Source organism: Lissotriton helveticus, chromosome 5_1 (genome assembly GCF_964261635.1).
Source record: "Lissotriton helveticus chromosome 5_1, aLisHel1.1, whole genome shotgun sequence".
Taxonomy (NCBI): domain Eukaryota; kingdom Metazoa; phylum Chordata; class Amphibia; order Caudata; family Salamandridae; genus Lissotriton; species Lissotriton helveticus.
In genome coordinates, this window is record NC_136065.1 from 910580684 (window position 1) to 910601564 (window position 20881).

Consider the following 20881-nt stretch of genomic DNA (forward strand, 5'->3'; position numbering starts at 1 on the left):
TCTATTTAGACACTGCCCTTGAGTGCTGACGTCCGTTCTATACATGACATTCCGTGCCAGAAGTGCAGAGCCATGCAAGTCACTGACCACTGGTGCACGAAAACTAGGGCCCTGAAGAGAAGTCCCTTACCCTAGAAGTCAGTTCACTGAACGGGGAGGATGGCTGGGGTGGTGCTGAATCCATAACTAATCTGTGTCTCTTACAGATATATTGTTACCGAAGGTAAGTAACTTGTTCATCTGAAAGAGACAATTATTTATTGATTCCTCACCTTAGAATAGATACCCCAGCAATACCAACCCCGGTGGTGGGTCCGCAAACCTAGTTCACACCAGAAAGTCCTGGAGAATCGAACGGCCGAAGAAGCCATCCCTCCGGACCTGGCTATCCATGCAGTAGTGTTTGGTAAACATTTGCAGTGAAGCCCACGTAGCTACCTGGCAGATGTCAAGAAGTTGGACTCCATGTCCCAAAGCAGTAGAGGCCGCCGTCAACCTGGTGGAATGGGCACCCAACCCAAATGGAGGTTCCTTTTTCGCTAAGGAATAGCAGATTTTGATGCAACGAAAGACCCATCGGGAGATGGTTCGTTTTTGCACAGCCCGACCTTTCTAGGCTCCCACATAACCAACAAATAGCTGGTCATCCACCCGGAATTGTTTTGTGCGATCCAGATAGATGAAAGTGCACATTTTGGATCCACCCTGTGAAGCCTCTCTTCCTCTTTAGAAGGATGTGAAGGCGGAAAGAAGGTGGGCAAAGTGATGGTCTGTCCTATATGGAAAGAGGTAACCACTTTGGGAAGGAACGAAGGCCTAGTTCGAAGGACGACCTTGTTCGAGAGGAACAGCCAGGAAAGGAGGCTTAGAAGAAAGGGCTTGTAGCTCACTCACCCTCCGAGCAGAGGTGAGAGCAACCAGAAAGGCAGTTTTAAGTGTTAAGACTCTGAGAGGACAGTTATGTAATGTTTCGAAGGAACGCACATCAGATAAGTAAGAACCAGGTTCAAATCCCACTGAGGCATCATGAAAGGAGTTGGAGGAAACAAATGAGTAATGCCCTTAAGGAAGCGATTTACAATAGGGCACTTGAAAAGAGAAGGCTTGTCAGGCAGCAAAAGGAAGGCCGAAATGGCCGAAAGAAAGCCTTTGAGAGTGCCCAGAGCAGAGCCCTGCTGGTCCAAAGAAAGAATGAAGAGGAGAACGTCTGAAAGGGGGCAGAAAGGGATCCACAGCCTTTGCTGTGCACCATGCCACAAACGAGTTCCATTTGCAGGCGTATACCATTTTGGTGGAGGGACGCCTGGCTGCCAAGATAACATTACAGGCTTCGGGAGGAAGGTCGAAAGCCGTCAACTATCGCCGCTTAATCACCACGCAAGGAGGTGGAGGCTGGACAGGTTCGGGTGGAGGACCGTCCCCTGATGCTGCGACAAAAGATCCTCCCGAAAAAGCAGTCAGATCGGAGGATCGATTGCTATGTGCAATAGCTCGGGATACCAGACTCTTCGTGCTCAATCCAGAGCCACAAGGATGACTTGTGCTCGGTCGCGCTTGATCTTCTTCAGCACTCTGGCCAGACGTGGTATAGGCGGAAAGGCGTATAGAAGACCGCAACTACTCACAACGTAAAGCGTCGCCTAGCGAGTGCCACCTTGGCAATTCCAACGCGCAGAACTGCTGACATTGCATGTTCTCTTGAGTGGCGAATAGATCCAACCAAGGCTCTCCGCACTGCTGAAAGAGACCTTGCACCACATCCAAGTGAAGACGCCATTCGTAATCCATCATGCACCTGCGGCTGAATTCGTCCGCCCTGGCATTCAGAGAACCTGCCATATGTTGAACCACCAGGGATATGCCCTGATGTTCTAGCCATGTCCAAAGGCAGAAAGCCTCTTGACATAGGGTCCACAACCCCACCCTGCCCTGTTTGTTGCAGTACCACATGGCGGTGGTGTTGTCCATGAACACCTGCTCTACTCTTTCCCGGACAGAGGGAATGAATGCCTTTAGTCCAAGATGAATCTCCAGAAGCTTTAGAAGGCTGCGCCGGAGACCAGAGACCTCTAATCTCTGCTAATGACATGTGGCGGCCTCATACCAGCAGTGATGCGTCCGTCACCACTGTGAACTCTGGTTGTGGAAGGGAGACAGATCTGCCGTTGACCCAATCCTGGTTCATTAGCCACCACTGCAATTGGCGTGCAGTGGCCTCCGAGATCTGGACGCAATTTGAAAGATTGCCCTGATGCATTGCCCGCTGGAACTTCAGGTCCCACTGCAGAGACCGCATATGCCACCTGGCATAGTCCACAAGCAGGATGCAGGAGGCCATGAGGCCAAGTAGCCTCTGGGTCATTCTGACCGAAACCCGGGATAGAGGCTGAAAGATAGGAACCATAGCCCGAATATCCCAGACTCGCTGCTCTGAAGGATAAGCCCGAAACTGAGCTGTGTCCAGAACCGCTCCGATGGAAAGGAGCCTCTGGGAGGAATCAGGTGTGACTTTGGCACATTGATGGTTAACCCCAGCAAATGCAGGAGGTCAGCCGCAGTCTGCAGGTGGGAGACGACTTTTGAACAGCCAGTCGTCGAGATAGGGTAATACTGGAACCCCTGATCTGCACAGATGAGCTGCGACCACCGCCATCACTTTCCTGAACACCCGAGAGGCGCTGGTAAGGCAAAAGGGGAGCACGATAAACTGTACATGCTTGTGGCCTACCGTGAACTGCAGGTAACGCCGGTGGGCCGGCAGGACGGGGATCTGAAAATAAACGTCCTGCAAGTCCAAGCAGACAGGACCTGAGTCAGTGTCAACATCTTTTAAATTCTCCAGTAGTTGATGTTCCTGAGATCGAAGATAGGACGCAGTACTTTGTCCTTCTTGGGCACAAGAAAATGGCTTTCTTGGCCAACAGAGCCGTAAATTCCTGTTGGAGAAGGGCAAGGTGATTCCCCGACATGCGATGGAAATGAGGTGGCATGGATGGAGGGGTAGTCTCGAAGGGGAGGGAGTAGCTCATTTGAACTATCTGCAAAACCCACCTGTCCTTGATGTTGAGCCAGTGGGGCAGGTGATGGCGAATCCTGCCACCCACTTGCAATTGATCAGCCTGAAAGATCGGACTAGGAGTGTTTGGAGGCTGCTGCAGAGGGGGTGCTGGTGAACTGGCCAGCCTGCAGGCCCCCGGCCTGTGGCTCTGGGCAGAATGGGTCTGTGCACCCCTTGGGTAGCCACAAAAGGGGCGAAAAGCAGACTGCGCTGGGCGGGAGGTGGAAGTTAGGCCTAAGGATCTGTCCGTCACCCTAGAATCCTTAAAGTGCTCAAGCGCATTTTCTGTGTGGTCGCCAAACAGGCGACGTCCATCAAAGGGTATGTCCAAAAGATTTGCTTGTACAAAAGGGGGTGGACATCATCCGAAAAGCCAGTGGACCTCAACCAGGCGTAGCGTCTCAGTGCTACTCTCCCTTCGGCCACATTTACGGGAGAGCATGGCCTCCTCCGGGCACTGTGGCAGCACCACCGCAACAGTGTCCCACACTGAGTGGGAGTAACAGCCCAATAGACATGCGGTGTTCAACAACCGCAGTCCCAAGTTGGAGGAAGAAAACATCTTCTTCCCTAGGTGGTCCAGCTTCTTGGGTTCCCTATAAGGTGGTGCGTTAGGGAAGCGTCTTTGGATGTTGAGGCTTGGACTACCAAGCTCTCAGGGGTAGGATGGGAACAGAGAAAATGGAGTCGCCCGGGGCCGGGCGGTGGCATCGGGCAATTATCCTGTCCACTGAAACCCCTGTGTTGGGCTTGGACCAAGTACCCAAAAGGATGTCCGTAAGGGCCAAATTGAACGTCAACAAGGGCTCCGAAGAGGCCGCTGCCGGCTGAAGCACCTCAGTCCAGAGTTTAGTCCTGATCGCCACCATAGGAAGCTCGAGGTTTAAGGCCTCGGCTACTCTATGCAACACCACTGGGTAAGATGCACCCTCCTCCGTAGTAGGTTGAGAAAGCATCCATCAGGCGCTATACGGACTGAGGGGATACCACGTCTGGGCTTCCAATTCCGGTTGTTACTTTCTCCGCGAATCTTGGTGGAGAAGTAAGGAGAGATATTTAAATACATTACTATTCAATATTTGAAGGTTCCATTGGACATTTTCAGTTTATTTTCTAGCCCAGCTGGACATCCACCTTGTAGGATTGAAATTACCTAAAGACCTCGGTTGCTTATACATTTTAAAATCTTTGATTAGAGACTACGAAACGGACTGCAACCCTCTGGCTTCTATACACCCCCAAGGAGTTGATATACTATTCTTGCCCTGAAGAAGTCCCACCCGGGACGAAACGCGTCGGCTGTTCGTTTTTCTTCTGTTGACAAATAAATCATTCAAACAAACCAGACCTCTGGACATCACTATTTGTGCTCTTGCGATAATTGTGTTGTTTTAGCACACTCTTAATTTATGGTGCACCTGTGCTTTTTTTCATTACACGTTGAGAAAGCATGCCAAGGTCTGGGGAGGTGTCCAGACCACTGGTGTCTCCCAACTCCTCTCTCCAGTCTGGTTCCTCTAACTGGTCAGCAAGAGGGTCTACATACCCCTCACAGTCCTCCTCACCCTCTCCTGGTAGTCACTCAGGGCAGTAGGAAACATCAGGGGAGAACAGGGGTACTAAAGTACTGGTCGGCGTCGGTCCCGACATCGGGCAATCATCGGTCCGGCTCCTGTCCTCATCGAAGGGGATGCCGGACCAACCCCGGCTGGGGACACAACCAGCGTTGAAGGCGGTGGGAGTGTCGTTACTGGATTCGGTGCCAGAGGAGGTGTCACGAGGTGGACCGGCGCCGATCCGGATCCAGGCCTGGATCCTCAGGAGCAGAAGCTGCCGACATCGAAGGCCTGGAGCCCCAACCAAGTCCGCAGGGCCCGAGGGCACGCAGGGGCGGAATCGGGTTACCCAAAGATGGAATGTAAGGCTTTATAAAAGCTTCAAAGCTTGGCAGGGGTCGCTCCAGCTCCCGGAAAGGGAGGGAAGGCCAGAGCTGACCCAACAGGCTCCGGGGGCAGAGCCGGACGACTCCCGGAAAGGGAAGGAAGGCCGGAGTCGACCCAACAGGCTCCGCGGGCAGAGCTGGATGACTACCTTCCGCTTCCCGTGACGGCCGACGGGTGGGGAGAACGCAAAGAGCGATGATGCTTCTTCGCCTTCTTCTTGTGCTTCGACTTACCCGAAGACGAAGACTTCGATGACGAGTGGGGGTGGAGGCTCTGCGACCGGTCCCGCGACCTGCCTCTCGACTGGGAACTAAAATGGGGTGGGGTGCAGACTGCGGGGCCTCGAGAAACTTTTGGGACCATTCCAGCAAAGACTTTGGGTTCATGGCCCGGCATTCGGAGCACGACTTCAGGTCGTGGTCGCGTTCCAAGCACCAAAGGTACACGAGGTGCGGGTCCATGACGACATCAATTTGCGACAGGAGTCGTAAGCCTTGAAGCTGGTCCGAGGTGACATCCCTCCATGCACCAGGAGTCGATCGACTAAAAAAAGGTGTCGACAAAAGTCGCAAAAACGGAGTCAAAAAGTGATTCGAGGTACCGCTCTCTCCGGATCTGCTCTGGCTGGCGCGGAAAAGGAAACAACTGACATCAGCATGCAAGGGCGGTGTCTAAGTAGATACTGTGGCATCATTCCGGCGACCACGACGCCAACGACTAACGCAGTCGACTGACGCCACCTATCGACACGCACTGCTGAGGAAACATTCTCCTGATACAGTCTGACGCCTGGGGGTAATTCTAAGGTGAGGAATCCATAACTAATTGTCTCTTTCAGATGTTCTGGTTTAGTATGCTAAAAGAACAATTGATGGACAGAATGCAGAACAATGTCATACATTCACCCCAGTACAGAGATCTCGGCCTAAATCCATCGTTTTTTTGCTCACCATACCATTCCAGTTTGGACCCAGCCATATGCAAATCAGTCTGGACCCTGTGCCCAATGGGAACAGTCCAGCCCGAACTGCAAGGCCAGGTCCTTCCTAGACCGGAAACAAGCATCCTGGGACCGGTGTCAGGGCATCACCCTTCATCAGTCAGGCTTGCTTGAATCCATTGGGTGCAGGTTCAAGACTGATTTGCATATGGCTGGGTCCAAACCTGGATAGTGTGGTGAGCAAAAGAATGATGAATTTAACCCAGATCCTCGTGACTGGGGGTGAATGTTTGCACTGTCCATCAATTGTTAGGTCGCCCAAGTGAGATGGCTATGCCCAGACGTGGGTCCCATGCTCACTACAGCACTGGATTCAAGCTAGCCTGGCTGATGAAGGGTGATGCCCTGAAACCGGTACCAGGATGGTTGTTTCAGGTCCAGGGAGGACCTGGCTTGGCAATTCAGGATGGACTGTTCCCACAAGGAACATGGTCAAAACTGATTTTCATAAAGCTGGGTCCAAACTGGGGTGGTGTGGTGAGCAAAAGAATGATGGATTTAACCCAGATCCTTGTGACTGGGGGTGAATGTTTGCATTGTCCAGCATTCCGTCCATTAATTTTCTTTTGCATTGGTTAAGTAGGCTGGGCAAAAGCTCTGGGAGGACCTGGCCTGACAGTTCGGGCTGGACTGTTCCCATAAGGAGAAGGGTCAAACGGATCTGCATATGGCTGTGTTCAAACTGAGGTGAAAGGGTTGGTAAAAGAACGATGGGATGGAAAGCTACCCCAAGCAATTGCAGGTGATTAGACTTATTGAAAGAATTCTCCCCATCACCGTTTGTGTGTTTGACACTGTTGAGATATCTTTCTTACCTAGTCACCTGGCTAATAAACGTATTAGCACCAAAAGTTTAGAATCCTACCAGGGTTCAATATTTAGATGCTTGTCTTTGTTCATTGTTAAGAGTTTAACGACCTTGTAAAAGTTTAATTGAACATTGCTCTGCTTCTCTGGGAGCCGACGTTTTTGCCTCCCCGAAAGATATGTGAACCATCATTTTATACCACTTTTACTACAGCCTTCAGAAAATAATACTCTTATGATGCATGGAGTAATGTTGGCACAATATCTAGGAGGAAACCAAGTCCTCTGGAAAAAGGGGTTTAACCGGAGAGGTTTTTACTATATTCCATTTTGAGTAGGTTATTTTTATACTACCCTGTGTATATTGCCTAAAATGTTTCCAGTCTCCTACAAATAATCTGTGAACATCAGTGTTCTATTTCAAATATGGTTCTCCTATTGTAAGGTGAGGACAATGCAGGATAATCAAGAAGTAGGTATTCATAAATGTTGTTCCAGTGTAACCTTTTTCCAAGAGGGCAAATGTTCAGACGGAACACAGATTACATGGTATGTGAAATTTTGTGAATAAAAAATAACTTTTTTTGCAGTGTGGCATATGGAAAATTTACTGCAAGTTAACCAGGTAATGAAAGTACACAGAGACTTTGGTCTTGCTAGTTTTTTGGATACTTTTTTGAGGACATAGATCCAACAGCAGCTGGCTGTGCTACCCTAAATGTGTATTTTAGTTTTTTAAAGATATATAGTAGATGAGGAGAGGCAGCAACCAACTTAAAAAGTAGATCATCATACCTGAAAATAAGTGAGCGATTAAAAAAGTTGCTGTATCAAATTATGATACGTTAAAAATAAAGGTTATTAGGCCCTCAGTACTATCAAGTGAACCAAAAGATCGAATCACAAATGAATGTTTGCCCTTAAAATGCAGCACTGGCAGGAGAAGTTGCCCTGTAGCTTTTTCTCCTTAGTTTCTTCAGTAACAGTATCGGTAATGTCTGTATCTAAGATGTGGGAGTAGGAATAAAAATAGTACAGAGTATACTTCCTCTAAGATACTCCCATAATATAAATGTGCACAGTTTGTCACTTCTATTCACTAAGCTATCTAACAGGAATTGATTTAACATTGGACTTTAGATGTTTAGTGTTTCCATTCTTGTGTGAGCGATACTGAGATAGGCTTCATATGGAGTCAATCATTATAGTCAGGAAAGGCATTACTGCGCAACTGTTATGTTATGTTATTTTATTTTATAAAGCGCACAGATGCCGCAGCCAAGAGGCGTCCCGGCGCTTAGGAGATGGTAAAAAACACAACACGGAAATTAATGAAACCAGAACAACGGACTAAACAGTGGAAAATAAGAAGGTCTTCAAGGCCTTTCTGAAGGGAAGCAGATCAGGGATGGAACGAAGAGGGGCAGGCAGGGAGTTCCAAAGAGCTGCCGCCATCACAGAGAAAGAACGTCCGCCTATCCTTGCTTTTTTGAAACGTGGCACTACAGCAAGGTTTGTCCCTGAGGATCGAAGGGCTCTGGAAGGCACATAGTGACAAATTGTTTGTGAAAGAATAGGGGGAGAGGCTAGCTTCAAGATTTTAAAAGTTATACAAAGAGTTTTAAATTTAATTCTTTGCCCAACGGGCAACCAGTGAAGATCTTGGATAGTACGGCGTACCGAAACAAACTTCGGAAGGCCAACCAACATCCTGGCGGCCGCATTTTGCACCCGTTGCAGGCGAACTAATTCTGCTTGATTAGCGCCCAGGAACAGGGAGCTGGCGTAATCAAGTCTAGCCAGGACCGTAGCCTGGACAATAATCTGTCTCGTGTCAGCATCGAAAAACTTAAAAATGGGTCGCAGACACCGCAGGGCGCCGAAACAAGTACCGGCAACCCGTTTAGTGTGGGTGGTGAATGAAAGTTTATCATCCAACCACACCCCAAGGTTCCTGACTTCAGCCACTGGAGTGGGAACAGGGCCCAGTTCAGATGGCCACCACTGATCGCCCCAAAGCTCGCTCTCCCTACCAAAAATAATAACCTCGGTTTTTGAGGCATTCAGTTGGAGGCGATTGTTCGCCATCCAGCCCGCCACAGCTTTTAACGCGGACTGAAAAGAGGCAGCATCCATGTTGGACTCCCCATTAAGTGCCATCGCCAGCTGCGTGTCATCGGCGTATGACACCATGGAGAGACCAAAACTATGGGCAACCTCTGCCAACGGTTGAACATATAAATTAAATAAGGTAGGGCTTAGGGCTGATCCCTGCGGGACACCCTGCGAGATCGGGCGGGGAGCGGAAACAAAAGGGGGAGTGGACACTTTAAAAGTTCGATCAGTGAGGAAAGATCGAAACCACTCGAGCACTCTCTCTCCAACACCGGCCTCCTCAAGGCGGTGTAGGAGGATCTGATGGGACACCGTGTCAAATGCGGCACTGAGATCCAATATCCAACTATTGGAAACAATAACAGGTAAATCAGAGCCTGCAGCACTATTAAAAAATAGAAACACCAAGGGTGTTGCTGAAACAGAGGTCAGCAATAAAATGCAGCGCATTATGGAAAGGGAGCAGAGAAATCTAGCTCTGAAGAGAAGATTCACTACCTTGTCACTCTCCTTTCCCCTCACCGCAGCACACAATGCTCAAAGCATAAGCAGAGAAAATGCTAGAGTCTCCCTCCAACGACAAGAGATGCAAAACACACCAATGTTTCCTCTCATGACTTGCAGAGCGAGAAGGCACGGTTCAGGATTCTTCTTCCACCAACTTGGAACAAATAAAACTCCAAACTAATGGAATTCCCCAATTAAATGAAGGGAACAACAGAGAAGAATTAATAAAATTGTGGAATAAATTAAAGACTTAAAAGAGGAAGTCTATGGTTTAAAACACGTCCTCCCCACATTCCCTTGAAGGCCATCAGCGCAATAGAACAAAAGAAGAGATAATAATATGCCACAAGAACATTCTAACTCCATGTGGAAGTAAATACTCCCTAGGGCTTGACTTACCAGCAAGCCTCTAAGATTTGTATCCAAACAGATTATTGGAGGTCTTTTCAAGACCCAATAGATGTGTTTTTAAATTGAACATCAATGTCCTGAAGAAGGTGCAGACATTGTAGATCACCGAAACGCCGTGTCGACAATTTGTTCATTAATAAATTGTGTGTTTTAAGTGTAATAATTTGTGCACATAAGGTTTGTGATTTTTGAATTTTTAGCAAAAATGTTTTCATAAATAATGTGACCATGTGTTTTTAACTACATTAATTGACTCTAGAAATGTATCAGCAATTCAACAGTTAATAATAAATAATATATTTTGAATTATGACATTGGGTTGTGTGTAACTTAACCTTTGTATATAAGATTTCATCCAAGTAGTTTTGTAAATTTGGTAACTTGCGCAAATACTCATTTCACACTAGTCCACCTGTCCCTAAACTATATAGATACTCCTAAGGATTCCGGCCTAAAAAGTTTGGAAAAGGAAATTTGTTGTTTTGAATCCTCTCATTAGTCCAACACACTGAATCACTAAAATACAGACATAACTGTACTACAACTGCTTTATGACTCACATATTTGAAATCAATGCCCTACAGGAAATTTCCATTTTCTTAACACTAAAAAGTCCTAGAATGATAAGAAAGATCTTACCAGTGCTACCCCACACTTCCACAAATGTATGTAGACTAAATATCCCTGCCTGAAACTTTGTATCCATAAGTCACAATTACCAATTCTGAGCAGGTGGGATGCTTTTGCATCTCTGAGTTTCAAATATATGTGATTTGGAGACTGCACTTTTCTAGGCCCACATTACCTGGAATGCAGATGTTGATGGTAAACTTCACTGGCCACCGATGGAGAATTGTTTCCATGGACTCTGTGACTCCAAGCAGTGTACACTGGGTTTCTCAGGACTGCAGTGACAGCTGCACATGGTGCTAAACTTCTCGGTACAGTACCTTTATAAAGGATAAACAGTATCAACAGGAGAATTTGACCACATTAATATTTACATGGCAAATATACTTTTATACAAGAAATACTTCAAGGTAACTGTAATATACTCTTTACTAATTAAATTTTAAATTCTCAAATAGCTGGAAGAATTTAAATAAATGAATAATATATAAACCACTATACCAGTTTTTATTCTAACTTGTGAGCACAAACTAATTGTATTCAGGAAGGCACAAAGTACATGGCAAGGCTTTCTGCAGTAAATATTAGAAACAAGAGCACGTCTAAAGTAAAGGAAACAGAGCAAACTTTGATATGGGACAAACACATGTAAGCTGTGCATTTCTTTAATGTTAATATCTCTCTCGAAGAGTAAATACTATGGACTTTGCACATTTTATTGTCTGTGGTACTCTTGTATCAGTAGTACCTATACAACTTGACCCTCACCTCATTAGACCCATGGGATATTCTAAATCACAGTTTTTGTCACTGTGATAAATTCCAACATTAATTAAATAAGCTTTGTAAGTTAGCATCACTAAATATTAAACAAACAGAATGCAGATCTGGCACGGCCTGCTAAGAGGTAAATTAGACAAACTTCTGTAGGAATAAAAACTATCATCTGCAATGTAAATATCCAGCCTGACGTGTATCAGAGAGGGGAGAAGGAGGAAAAGCACTATATCCTGGATTTACCAATGCTGCAGGAAACACACTTAGTAGGTAACAAATATAACTTTCTAATTAGATGTGGTTTCGCACATGCAAGATTTGTAAATGGCTATTGAAAGATAACTATGACAAATTCCCTATGAGGATACACAGGTCTTGTTTGACACCCCTGACAGTCATGAGTGTTTATGCACCACCCCCACCCCCCATGTCCCATGATAACCATTAGCTCAGTTCTACTGCAGAAACCGCCTGGCAACTTTAACAGGAAGAAGGAGTATAGGCTTGATCTGGACATCCCTCAGTTAATACAGCAAATTGGACAGACTCCTTTAAAGTTTTCTGCAAGCGAATATGGGTTTTGTAACGTCTGGCACATACAATACTCACATGTCGGGTATACAAATTTTTCTCTGGAGTCCATAAGTGCTCTAGTCAAGGTTTGTTTTTATGTCCTCTTTCGATCGTAAAAAGGAACCAGTGACACATATTCATGCCTGTGGATTATCAGGTCAAGCACTGCTGGACAGGCCAATGACTCATCGGTTGGTGTGATAAGAGGGGATCTGGTGCTTACCTGGTAAGTGAATCACCAACAAGACAGTGCTTGCTTCCAAAATGTCCTTTCAGAAGGAAAAAGGCAGGGAGGCTATTATACTGGCTAAGTGGGCAAGAGAACGCTACATGTCAAGAAGAGAGCATCTGGAATGTAGAGGAGGACTTACTAACAGAATCCCAAACAGAAGAGTCTACAAACTATTATGGCAGGTTATGTAACCCACAAGAAAAGACAGGGGCATTACCTAGCTTTGTGGCATATCTCCTTACAACTAAACTATCTGAAATAGAAACTCACTGGAGAAGTGCTTCAGGTGGAGTAAATTGCAGAGGTCATTAGCCAGCTGCTATCCATGAAATCCTCCATTGCACTTAATTTCTGTGGAACTCTTTTAAGCATTCCCTATTGTGCTCATTCTCCACTTACATGTAACATACATACCACTGAAATAAAATATTGTGATGCTGAGGAATCTGGTGAAAACTATCAGGTATAGCAAGCAATCAATTAATCAGGATTTATAACATGCGAGTAATCATCCAGTAGGGAATACAGATACTTGCAGGCCCCGGAGGCTTATTCGAACAGCCAGGTCTTGAGGGCCAATCAGAATTCCGGAACAGAGGTGATGGTTCAGAAGTGTGTGGGGAGCCTTTTCCAAGCCTTTGCTGCGATGCGGGAGAAGGAATGTCTGCCACTTCTGCATCGGTAGATGCAGAGAGTATGGGCAAGTAAAGGGAGTTGTAGCGTAGTCTTCTCGATGGTTGGTGGAAGTTCAGGCGGTGGTTAATTTAGACGGTTAATGTAGATGGGTCCATGACTGTAGACCATTATGTGAGTGGGTCAGCAGCTTGAATTGGCATCCCTTCTGTACGGGGAGACAGTGAAGTTTCCTGAGGTGTTGTGTGGGTTTGTTGGGGAAGGCTGAGGATGAGCCTGGCTACGGGCGTTCTGTAAGGTCTTAAGTCTCCATAGAAGGTGTGGGTGATTCCTACGTAGAGGGCATTACCGTAGTCCAGTCGGTTGGTAATGAGTTCTCGTGTCACAGAGTGCCTCGTGTGTAGGGGTAGCCACTTGAAGATCTTACATAGCATGCACAGAGTGAGCAAGAAGAAGGAGGAGACAGCGTTGATCTGTGATTTCTTAGTGAGCTTGTTGTCTATGATGATTCCAAGGTTTCTGGCATGCTTGGAGGGAGTGGAAGCGGGTCCTAGGCCTGATGAGCACCAGGGATTGTTCCATGTGTTGCTGTTGTTGCCAAAGATCAGTACTTCCATCTTGTGTGTGTTCGCTGCAGGCAGTTGTTCTTCATCCAGTCGGCAACATTTGTCATGCATCTGTGGAAGTTGGTTCTGGTGGTGGTGGCTGGGTCGTCGGTGATTGAGAGGATGTGTTGCGCGTCGTCTGCGTATGAAATTATGTTGAGACCGAGGGATCTGACTATGTTGGCCAGCGGGGTCACATATGCATTAATCAGGATGGGGCTGAGGGATGAGGCTTGGGAGACACCACGGGTGATCTCGTTTGGTTCAGAGATGAAAGGTGGGAGGTTGAATCGCAGGGTTTTTCCATTGAGGAATGAGGTGATCCATCTGAGCACACCCCTTGGATGCTGATGTGGTGGAGTCTTTCGATCAGTGTGTTTTGGGATATGGTGTTGAAGGCTACCAAGAGGTCAAGGAGAATCAAAGTTGCTGTTTCTCCTCATTCGAGGAGGGTTTGAATGTCATTGGTGGCTGTGATCAGGGTAGTTTCAGAGCTATGATTGCTAAGGAATTCGGATTGGGAGGCATAGAGTAGCTGGTTCTGTTCCAGGTGTGTAATGAGTTGATTGTTGAGCTTTTCCAGTGCCTTCGCTGGGAATGGGAGAAAGAAGATTGAGTTTGCTGGGGGCAGCAGAGGTTTTTTTGAGTAGCAGTCTGACGTCGACATGTTTCCAGGCATCGGGAAATGTTACGGTGGTGATAGAGGCGTTGAGTATGGTGGTGAGTCCCTGCCCGATCTTTTGGTTTCCGAGATTGAAGATGCGGTAAGGGCATGGGTCTGTGGGAGCTACTGAGTTGATGTATTGCATGGTGGAGTAGGTGTCATTGGTGGAGAGGATGTTTCAGGTGGGCAGTGTGTGGTTTATGTCGGGTACGGTGGTGGCGTATCTGTCAAGGAAGTTCATAAGTGTGGGCTGGGGTTCGAAGTTTCTGTATATGGGTGCAATCTTGTCATGGAAGAAGTGGGCGAGGTAGCCGCACAGCTCCTGTGAGAAAGTCAACACAAAAAGATGGGAAGAATGCTGAATATTGTCAAACATTCACCCCCCAGTCTTGACCCATGGGAACAGTCCAGCTCGTACTGCCAGGTCAGGTCCTCCATGGACCGGAAACAAGCATCTTGGGGCTGGCTGCTGAATATCACCCTCATCAGCCAGGCTAGCTTGAATCCAATGGTATAGTGAGCACGGAACCCACGTCTGGGCATACCCTTCCCAATATGGGCAACTATAGCAACACAAATAAGATGATGAATGGTATGCTTAACATTGCCAAACATTCACTCCCAGTCGAGAAAATTGGGCCTAAATCCATTGTTCTTTTGCTTACCATTCCATTCCAATTTGGACCCACCCATATGCAAATAAGTCTTGACCCTGCATCCCATGGAAACAGTCTGTCTCGAACTGCTAAGTCCCCAGTCCTCCCTGGACTGGAAACAAGAATCCTTGGACCGGTTTCAGGGTATAACTCCATATCAGCCGGGCTAGCTTGAATCCAGTGGGACAGTGAGCAGGGGACCCACGGTCGTGAGATGGTGGCACCTCAAGGGAAGGGAGTTGCCCCTTTCAATAATCTGCAAGACCCACATGTCTGATGTTATGGACTGCCAGTGGGGCAGGTGATGGAGAATCCTGACACCAACTGGATGTCATTGATCATAAAGGGGCAGATTAGGAGGACTTGGAGGTTGCAGCTGCCCATGAGGTGGTGGACAGACCAGTTCACTGGCTATCTGACACACCAGGTTTGCGGGTACCACACCCTCATTCACACAGAGGCAGGGAAAGAATACGCAGCTCTGTGGCTGGGAGAAAATTGTAGAGGTTGGAAACCCCTTCCGTAGCCAGGAAAGGAACGAAAGGCAGATTGGGGATGACGCAAGGCTGCAGAGAGGCCCAAGGACTGGGCCGTGGACCGCGAGTCCTTAAAGTGCTCCACTACTGAACCTGCCTGGTCTCTAAAGAGATGGGTACCATAATAGAGCATGTCTATAAGGGAAGCTTGGACATCCCCAGAAAAGCCAGTCCTCCTCAACCAGACATGGCGCCTCAGGGCCATTGTCGATGAAACCACTCTGCCAAGTGAGTCAGTCAAAACCAATCCACAGCAAATTTGTGAATTTTGATGCGTCTCCCCTGTTGGCAACAGCCTGGGAGAGGATGTCTTGTGCCTCCTTTGGGTCCTGTGGCAGCACTTGCGCAACCATGACCGACAGAGGGTAGGAGTAGAGGATCAAAAGACATCTGGTGTTCACGGACCACAATGCTAGGCTAGCGGAAGAAAACACTTTCTCCCCCAAAGAGTCCAGCCTCTTGGATTGCCTGTCCAGGGGATCGGTACAGAATGCAACCTGAGACGTTGAGGCGTGGACCACAAAACTCTCTGGGGTAGGGTGTTTGGTGAGGAAGTTTGGGTCCTCCGGGGCAGTGGCAGCAGGTGATCATCCTATTCACAGGAGCCCCCGTGTTGGGTTTGGAACAGGACGTCAGTGACAGCATCATTGAATGGGAGTAAGGATTCAGATGAAGAAACTCCCGGTTGAGTACCTCAGTCAAGATGTTGGTCTTGACTGTCGCCAAGGGCAACTGAAGGTCAAGGACCTCAGCCCCCCCTTCACACCACCACTATGTATGAGGCTTTCTCCTCCGTAGCCACAGTAGGCGGAGAAAGCATACCAGTATATGGAGCAGTATCCAATCGACTGGAGTCACCTATGTAGGAGAGTAGGATCTGCTTCCTATGGTTACCCCAACTTTTTGCTGCGTTTCACTGGTTTTTCGACTTTAGTCTGGCTGTGGCCCTGGTAATCAGGACCACAGCCTAGCTGTTCTCTCTCTAAATGGATTGCATGTACATTAGGTACACTCCAGATTGGTTACTGGATTACCCTTGTAAGTCCCTAGAATATGGTACCTTAGGTACCAAGGGCATAGGTACGCCAGAGGCCTACCAGGGGCTGAAGCATGCATTATGCCACCCCTGGGAAGCCTTCCAAAATGGTACCACAGGTCTGCACTTGCAGCCTGGGTTAGGTGGTGTAAGCACCCCTTACTTAGATATAGTATACCTATATCTACCTATATATATACACACACATACTAACCGATAATTTACTCCTATGGCAGGCCTTGACAATCCTGAAGGCAGAGAGCTTGGTTTTGTGTGGGAGGGTGCCCTAGCATGAACTGAGCCCCTCTGCAGCTTTCGGAATCCCTTCCTTATAGCTGTTCTATGATATATCCATACCATATACTCTTAAGTGCATTATAATCCCCGCGGTTAATGCTAAATTGGGAATGGCTTTATCAAAACATGTTGCGTTTGGGGTCAAACGCTTTGGAATCCTACCCCCGCCAGTTCTGGCGGTAGGGGTAGAATTCCACCCTTCTAGAGGGAGAAGACATGTACACACTTACTTACCCGGTAAATGTTTAAAAGAGCCTCAGCATCACAAAATGGATGCTGCTGTCACAGACACAAGTCTGACCTCCTGCTGCTGGACGAAACTCCGGCAGGGGAGGCCTGGACAATAGGTTTCCTGTCCAGAGAGGTGCCAGCACCTCCCCAGACAGGCTTTAGTGCATTGGGGCAGGGTGGGTTGCATTCAGTGAATGCTTTTCAGACCCTGCCTGGGGCACAAAAGGGGTCCCATGCATTTCCCAGTTCAAACCGGTTGCTGGGGCGATCAGCCCTAGCTGTGGCACGAAACTGGGGGAAGGGGTGTAACCACCCCCTCCCCAGGTCCTCCCATAGGTGGGACCCTAGAGTTAGTCCAACCCCTAAACTTAGTATAAGTATAGGAACCCAGTCACTGAGACTTTAGATTACCCTGGACGAAACTCTGAAACATAAATCTTGGACCTTCGACATTCCATATTGACTGGAAGACGGAAGAAATCTCTCTTGGGGTCAAGGAGTGACTCTCCTGTTCAAACAGGCACCAAAGAAGCATCTTGCCGGTCTGCATTTTCCAGGCTCCCGAGGGATCCCGAAGAATCTGCGACACAGGACACGGACTTCCAGACATCTCCGAGGATGACACGAGCCCCCAGCAGAGCTGAGACCTGTAGCTATCATGAGAGACGTGGGACCAGAACTCCTGGACATCCTGCGCATTTGCTAGAGCATCGACTTCCCGAGCTTTCCAGAAGTTGTGCATTGGGCTACTTGTAGTCCAAGTCCCGAGCACCTTTTGCATCGAAGATTGTGGGGCTACACTCCACGAGTGTTCCGTGGGCCCGCTTTCAGCATTTCCGCTCGGGGCTCCTTCGCGATCCCTAGTTCGTTGGCTAGTGGGTCCCCAAGAAGGACAATCCTTTGTTTCTAGGGCTTCCCTGGTTGCTCCAGACGTGCCCTGACACCCCTTCAAAGGGTGAGTCCCTCAGACCTTGCTGGTCTACAGCGAAGCCAATCTTGTCATCTTGCGTGGGTTGCTGACGGATACAAACGCTGCAGCACTCGACATCCGACGTGTGACAGCTTGAATCCAGCTCCTGGTTGTCGTCGACGCCTCCTGGACCTCGTGACTGAAGAGTCTAGCTTCACCTCCTTCACCTAAAAGCACCCGGCATCGGCTGGCATCTTCCTGTCGCCTTCCTGGTCACTGGCTAGTGACCCAGACTCTGTCCCCTCTGCTTTCAGAGTCTTCAGTTCTCCGATCCACCCTTGGATCCATCCGGACACTCTTCACCTGGACGCCTGCAGCACTTCTTTGCAGCTCTCCATTGGTATCGACGACGAAACCAGACACGAAAAGACACCTATGCAACCGGCTTCCCTGGGTGAGGTAACACGAGTACTTCGGTGCTCCCGTGGGTCTTGACTCTCGAAGTGTCCAGTACTGAAAGGGCTTTACCGTAGTCCACTCCTAAGTGTCCTTATTCTTTAAAATTGTAACTCTAACTTTCTCCGTAGAAGTCAATGGTGATCCGCGGCAGTGTTTAGACACTGCACGCGTCCCCCGTGGGTCTCCTGCGTCCCTACCTTGGGAGGTTCCTGGTTGCCCCAGCGGTTCTACAGACTGTAGGCCTGGTCTCTGTGTTGAGAGCAGTACTTATACCACTTTCTTAGTATATGGATTGTGAGGCCCCTAGGGCAAAACGTATACTGTGCTTATTTACTGTGTGCTATTTAAGTTCTTGTATTGTACTTTTGCCTCTAACCTCATAAAGGGACTAGAGGGGTGTGTTTTAGAATGAATACATATATTTTATATATATATATACCTTGTGTGGTGCTCTTTCATTTGACCATTCAAGAGATTATAGACTGGTAAAACACGCTGCTTTACATTCCTTCAAGACTTAGCCTGAAGGCTGCTCTCCACAGCTACCACTAGGATAGCTTTCTATAAAGGTTGTCTTAAACCTACCATCATTAACGGTCGTTTGGACTGGTGCAAGGTGCCCACTAGAATAGTGGACATCATATGCCAGGTCAACTTCTCACATTGGTGTGCAGCGTGTGGGATTCCAGCTTGCATTGTTTTACCAGATAATCTTGAGAATATCAGTTGAAAAACCATTAAAGGTACGATAGGTACATATAATACAAGCTTATAATACAGTAAGTTCTACTGAACTTAGAGTTGTGTGTCTAGGGCTTAGCACACCCTTTCTACAACTCGAGAGGTTTAGTAAGAAACCAAATAGTGTAGGTAGGTGCATACACCACACCTCACTAGTCATGACTTCAAGGGAGGGACCCAGTGGGTCTGTTCCAGATGTCAGCCAAGTGCAGAAATCTAAGTACGACACATTCTCTTTCCAAGAGTTAAGGGGTCTGTGTGCCATAAGAAAATTGAAGCCAGGATAGTACCTAATACCAAACGCCTTATAGAGGTGTTATTGCTTGATGACTTTAAGAAAGCATCAGATCCTGACAGGGTAGCCAATGGGGTAGGTACTTCAGAAGAAGAGAACACTGGTGAGTTACCTCACCAGGACTTTGACGATGATGTGGGCCAGGTAGGTGACAATGAGCTAGACCTGGTGAATCCAGATCTGCCTGGAGATGAAGAAGGCCAAAGAGGCCCTCTCTTTGTCCCCCCAGGTAGAGTTGGTGGTGGGCCTAGAAGAGAAAGGTCTCCTTCACAGGAGTCTAATCATTCTGGCACATCTGTAGGGTCCTCTGCCTCTGCTCATAGGAGGGGTACCTCACTTGAGAAGAGGGAGCATATTTCTAGATGAAAGAAGCCCAGCAGAGAACAAGGAGACAGCAAATAGCCTTAGAGAAGGAGGCCCTAGAGCTTGAAAGAGCAAGAAAAAATATGGGGCTAGAGCCCCATGGTGGCAGCAATACTCCTAGTGGTAGGGATAGGTCTTATGACCATAGAAACTTGAACAAGATGGTCCCTCCCTATCAGAATGGGGATGACATCCACAAATGGATTACTGCACTGGAGAGGGCCTGCAAAGTACAGAAGGTACCCCAGGAGCAGTGGGCAGCAATCTTGTGGCTCTCCTCTGCAGACAAAGGTAGAGATAAGCTCCTCACTGTAGGAGAAGAGGATGCTGATGATTATAATGCCCTGAAGAGTGCTCTGATAGATATGTTTGGCTTAACCACAGAACAGTACAGGATACAGTTCAGAGACACCCAGAAGGCACAGACTCGGGACTGGGTTGACTTTGTAGATTGTGCTACTAAGGCTCTGGAGGGCTGGTTACTGGGCAGTAAAGTGTGTGACTATACAGGATTGTATAATCTGATCATGAGAGAACAAATTCTTAACTGTCAGAACCAGCTGTTGCATCAGCACCTGGTAGACTCTGATCTGACCTCTTCCCAAGAATTGGGAAAGAAGGCAGACAAATGGGTCAAAACCAGGGTGAAGCATAAGGTACAGAATCAAGGTGGTGACCAAAAGAAGCAAGATCAAAAGGTTGGGGAGAAAGGTAAAGACCAGAAGTCTTCACAAAGTCCCCAAAAAGCTTCTAATGGTTAGGGTCCACAATCTGCAAAAAACAACAGGTGATGGACAGAATGCAGAACAATGTCATACATTCACCCCAGTACAGAGATCTGGGCCTAAATCCATCGTTTTGTTTGGTCACCATGCCATTCCAGTTTGAACCCAGCCATATGCAAATCAGTCTTGACCCTCTGCCCCATGGGAACAGTCTAGCCTGACCTGCCAAGCCAGGTCCTTCCTGGACTGGAAACAAGCATCCAAGGACCGGTTTCGGGCTTTCAGTCCTCATCAGCCTGGATAGCTTGAATCCAGTAGCATGGAGAGCACGGGACTCACGTCTGAGCATACCCGTCCCACTCAGGGTGGCAAATGCAAAAACAACAGGCGATGGACAGAATGCAGAACAATGTCATACATTCACCCCAGTACAGATATCTGGGCCTAAATCCATCGTTTTGTTTGGTCACCATGCCATTCCAGTTTGAACCCAGCCATATGCAAATCAGTCTTGACCCTCTGCCCCATGGGAACAGTCTAGCCTGACCTGCCAAGCCAGGTCCTTCCTGGACTGGAAACAAGCATCCAAGGACCGGTTTCGGGCTTCCAGCCCTCATCAGCCTGGATAGCTTGATTCCAGTAGCATTAAGAGCACGGGACTCGCGTCTGAGCATACC

General features: G+C 47.8%; 1 protein-coding gene across 5 annotated transcripts in view; it reads right to left on the reverse strand.

Annotated features, from left to right (window-relative positions):
- The window catches only part of DLG5 (discs large MAGUK scaffold protein 5), a 957981-nt gene that overhangs the window by 485147 nt on the left and 451953 nt on the right, over positions 1-20881 (reverse strand). For all 5 annotated transcript variants that reach the window (XM_078643375.1, XM_078643374.1, XM_078643372.1 and 2 more), the window contains one exon: positions 10647-10791. In XM_078643375.1, the coding sequence (XP_078499501.1) occupies positions 10647-10791 (145 nt within the window). The remainder of the gene's footprint in view (positions 1-10646; positions 10792-20881) is intronic.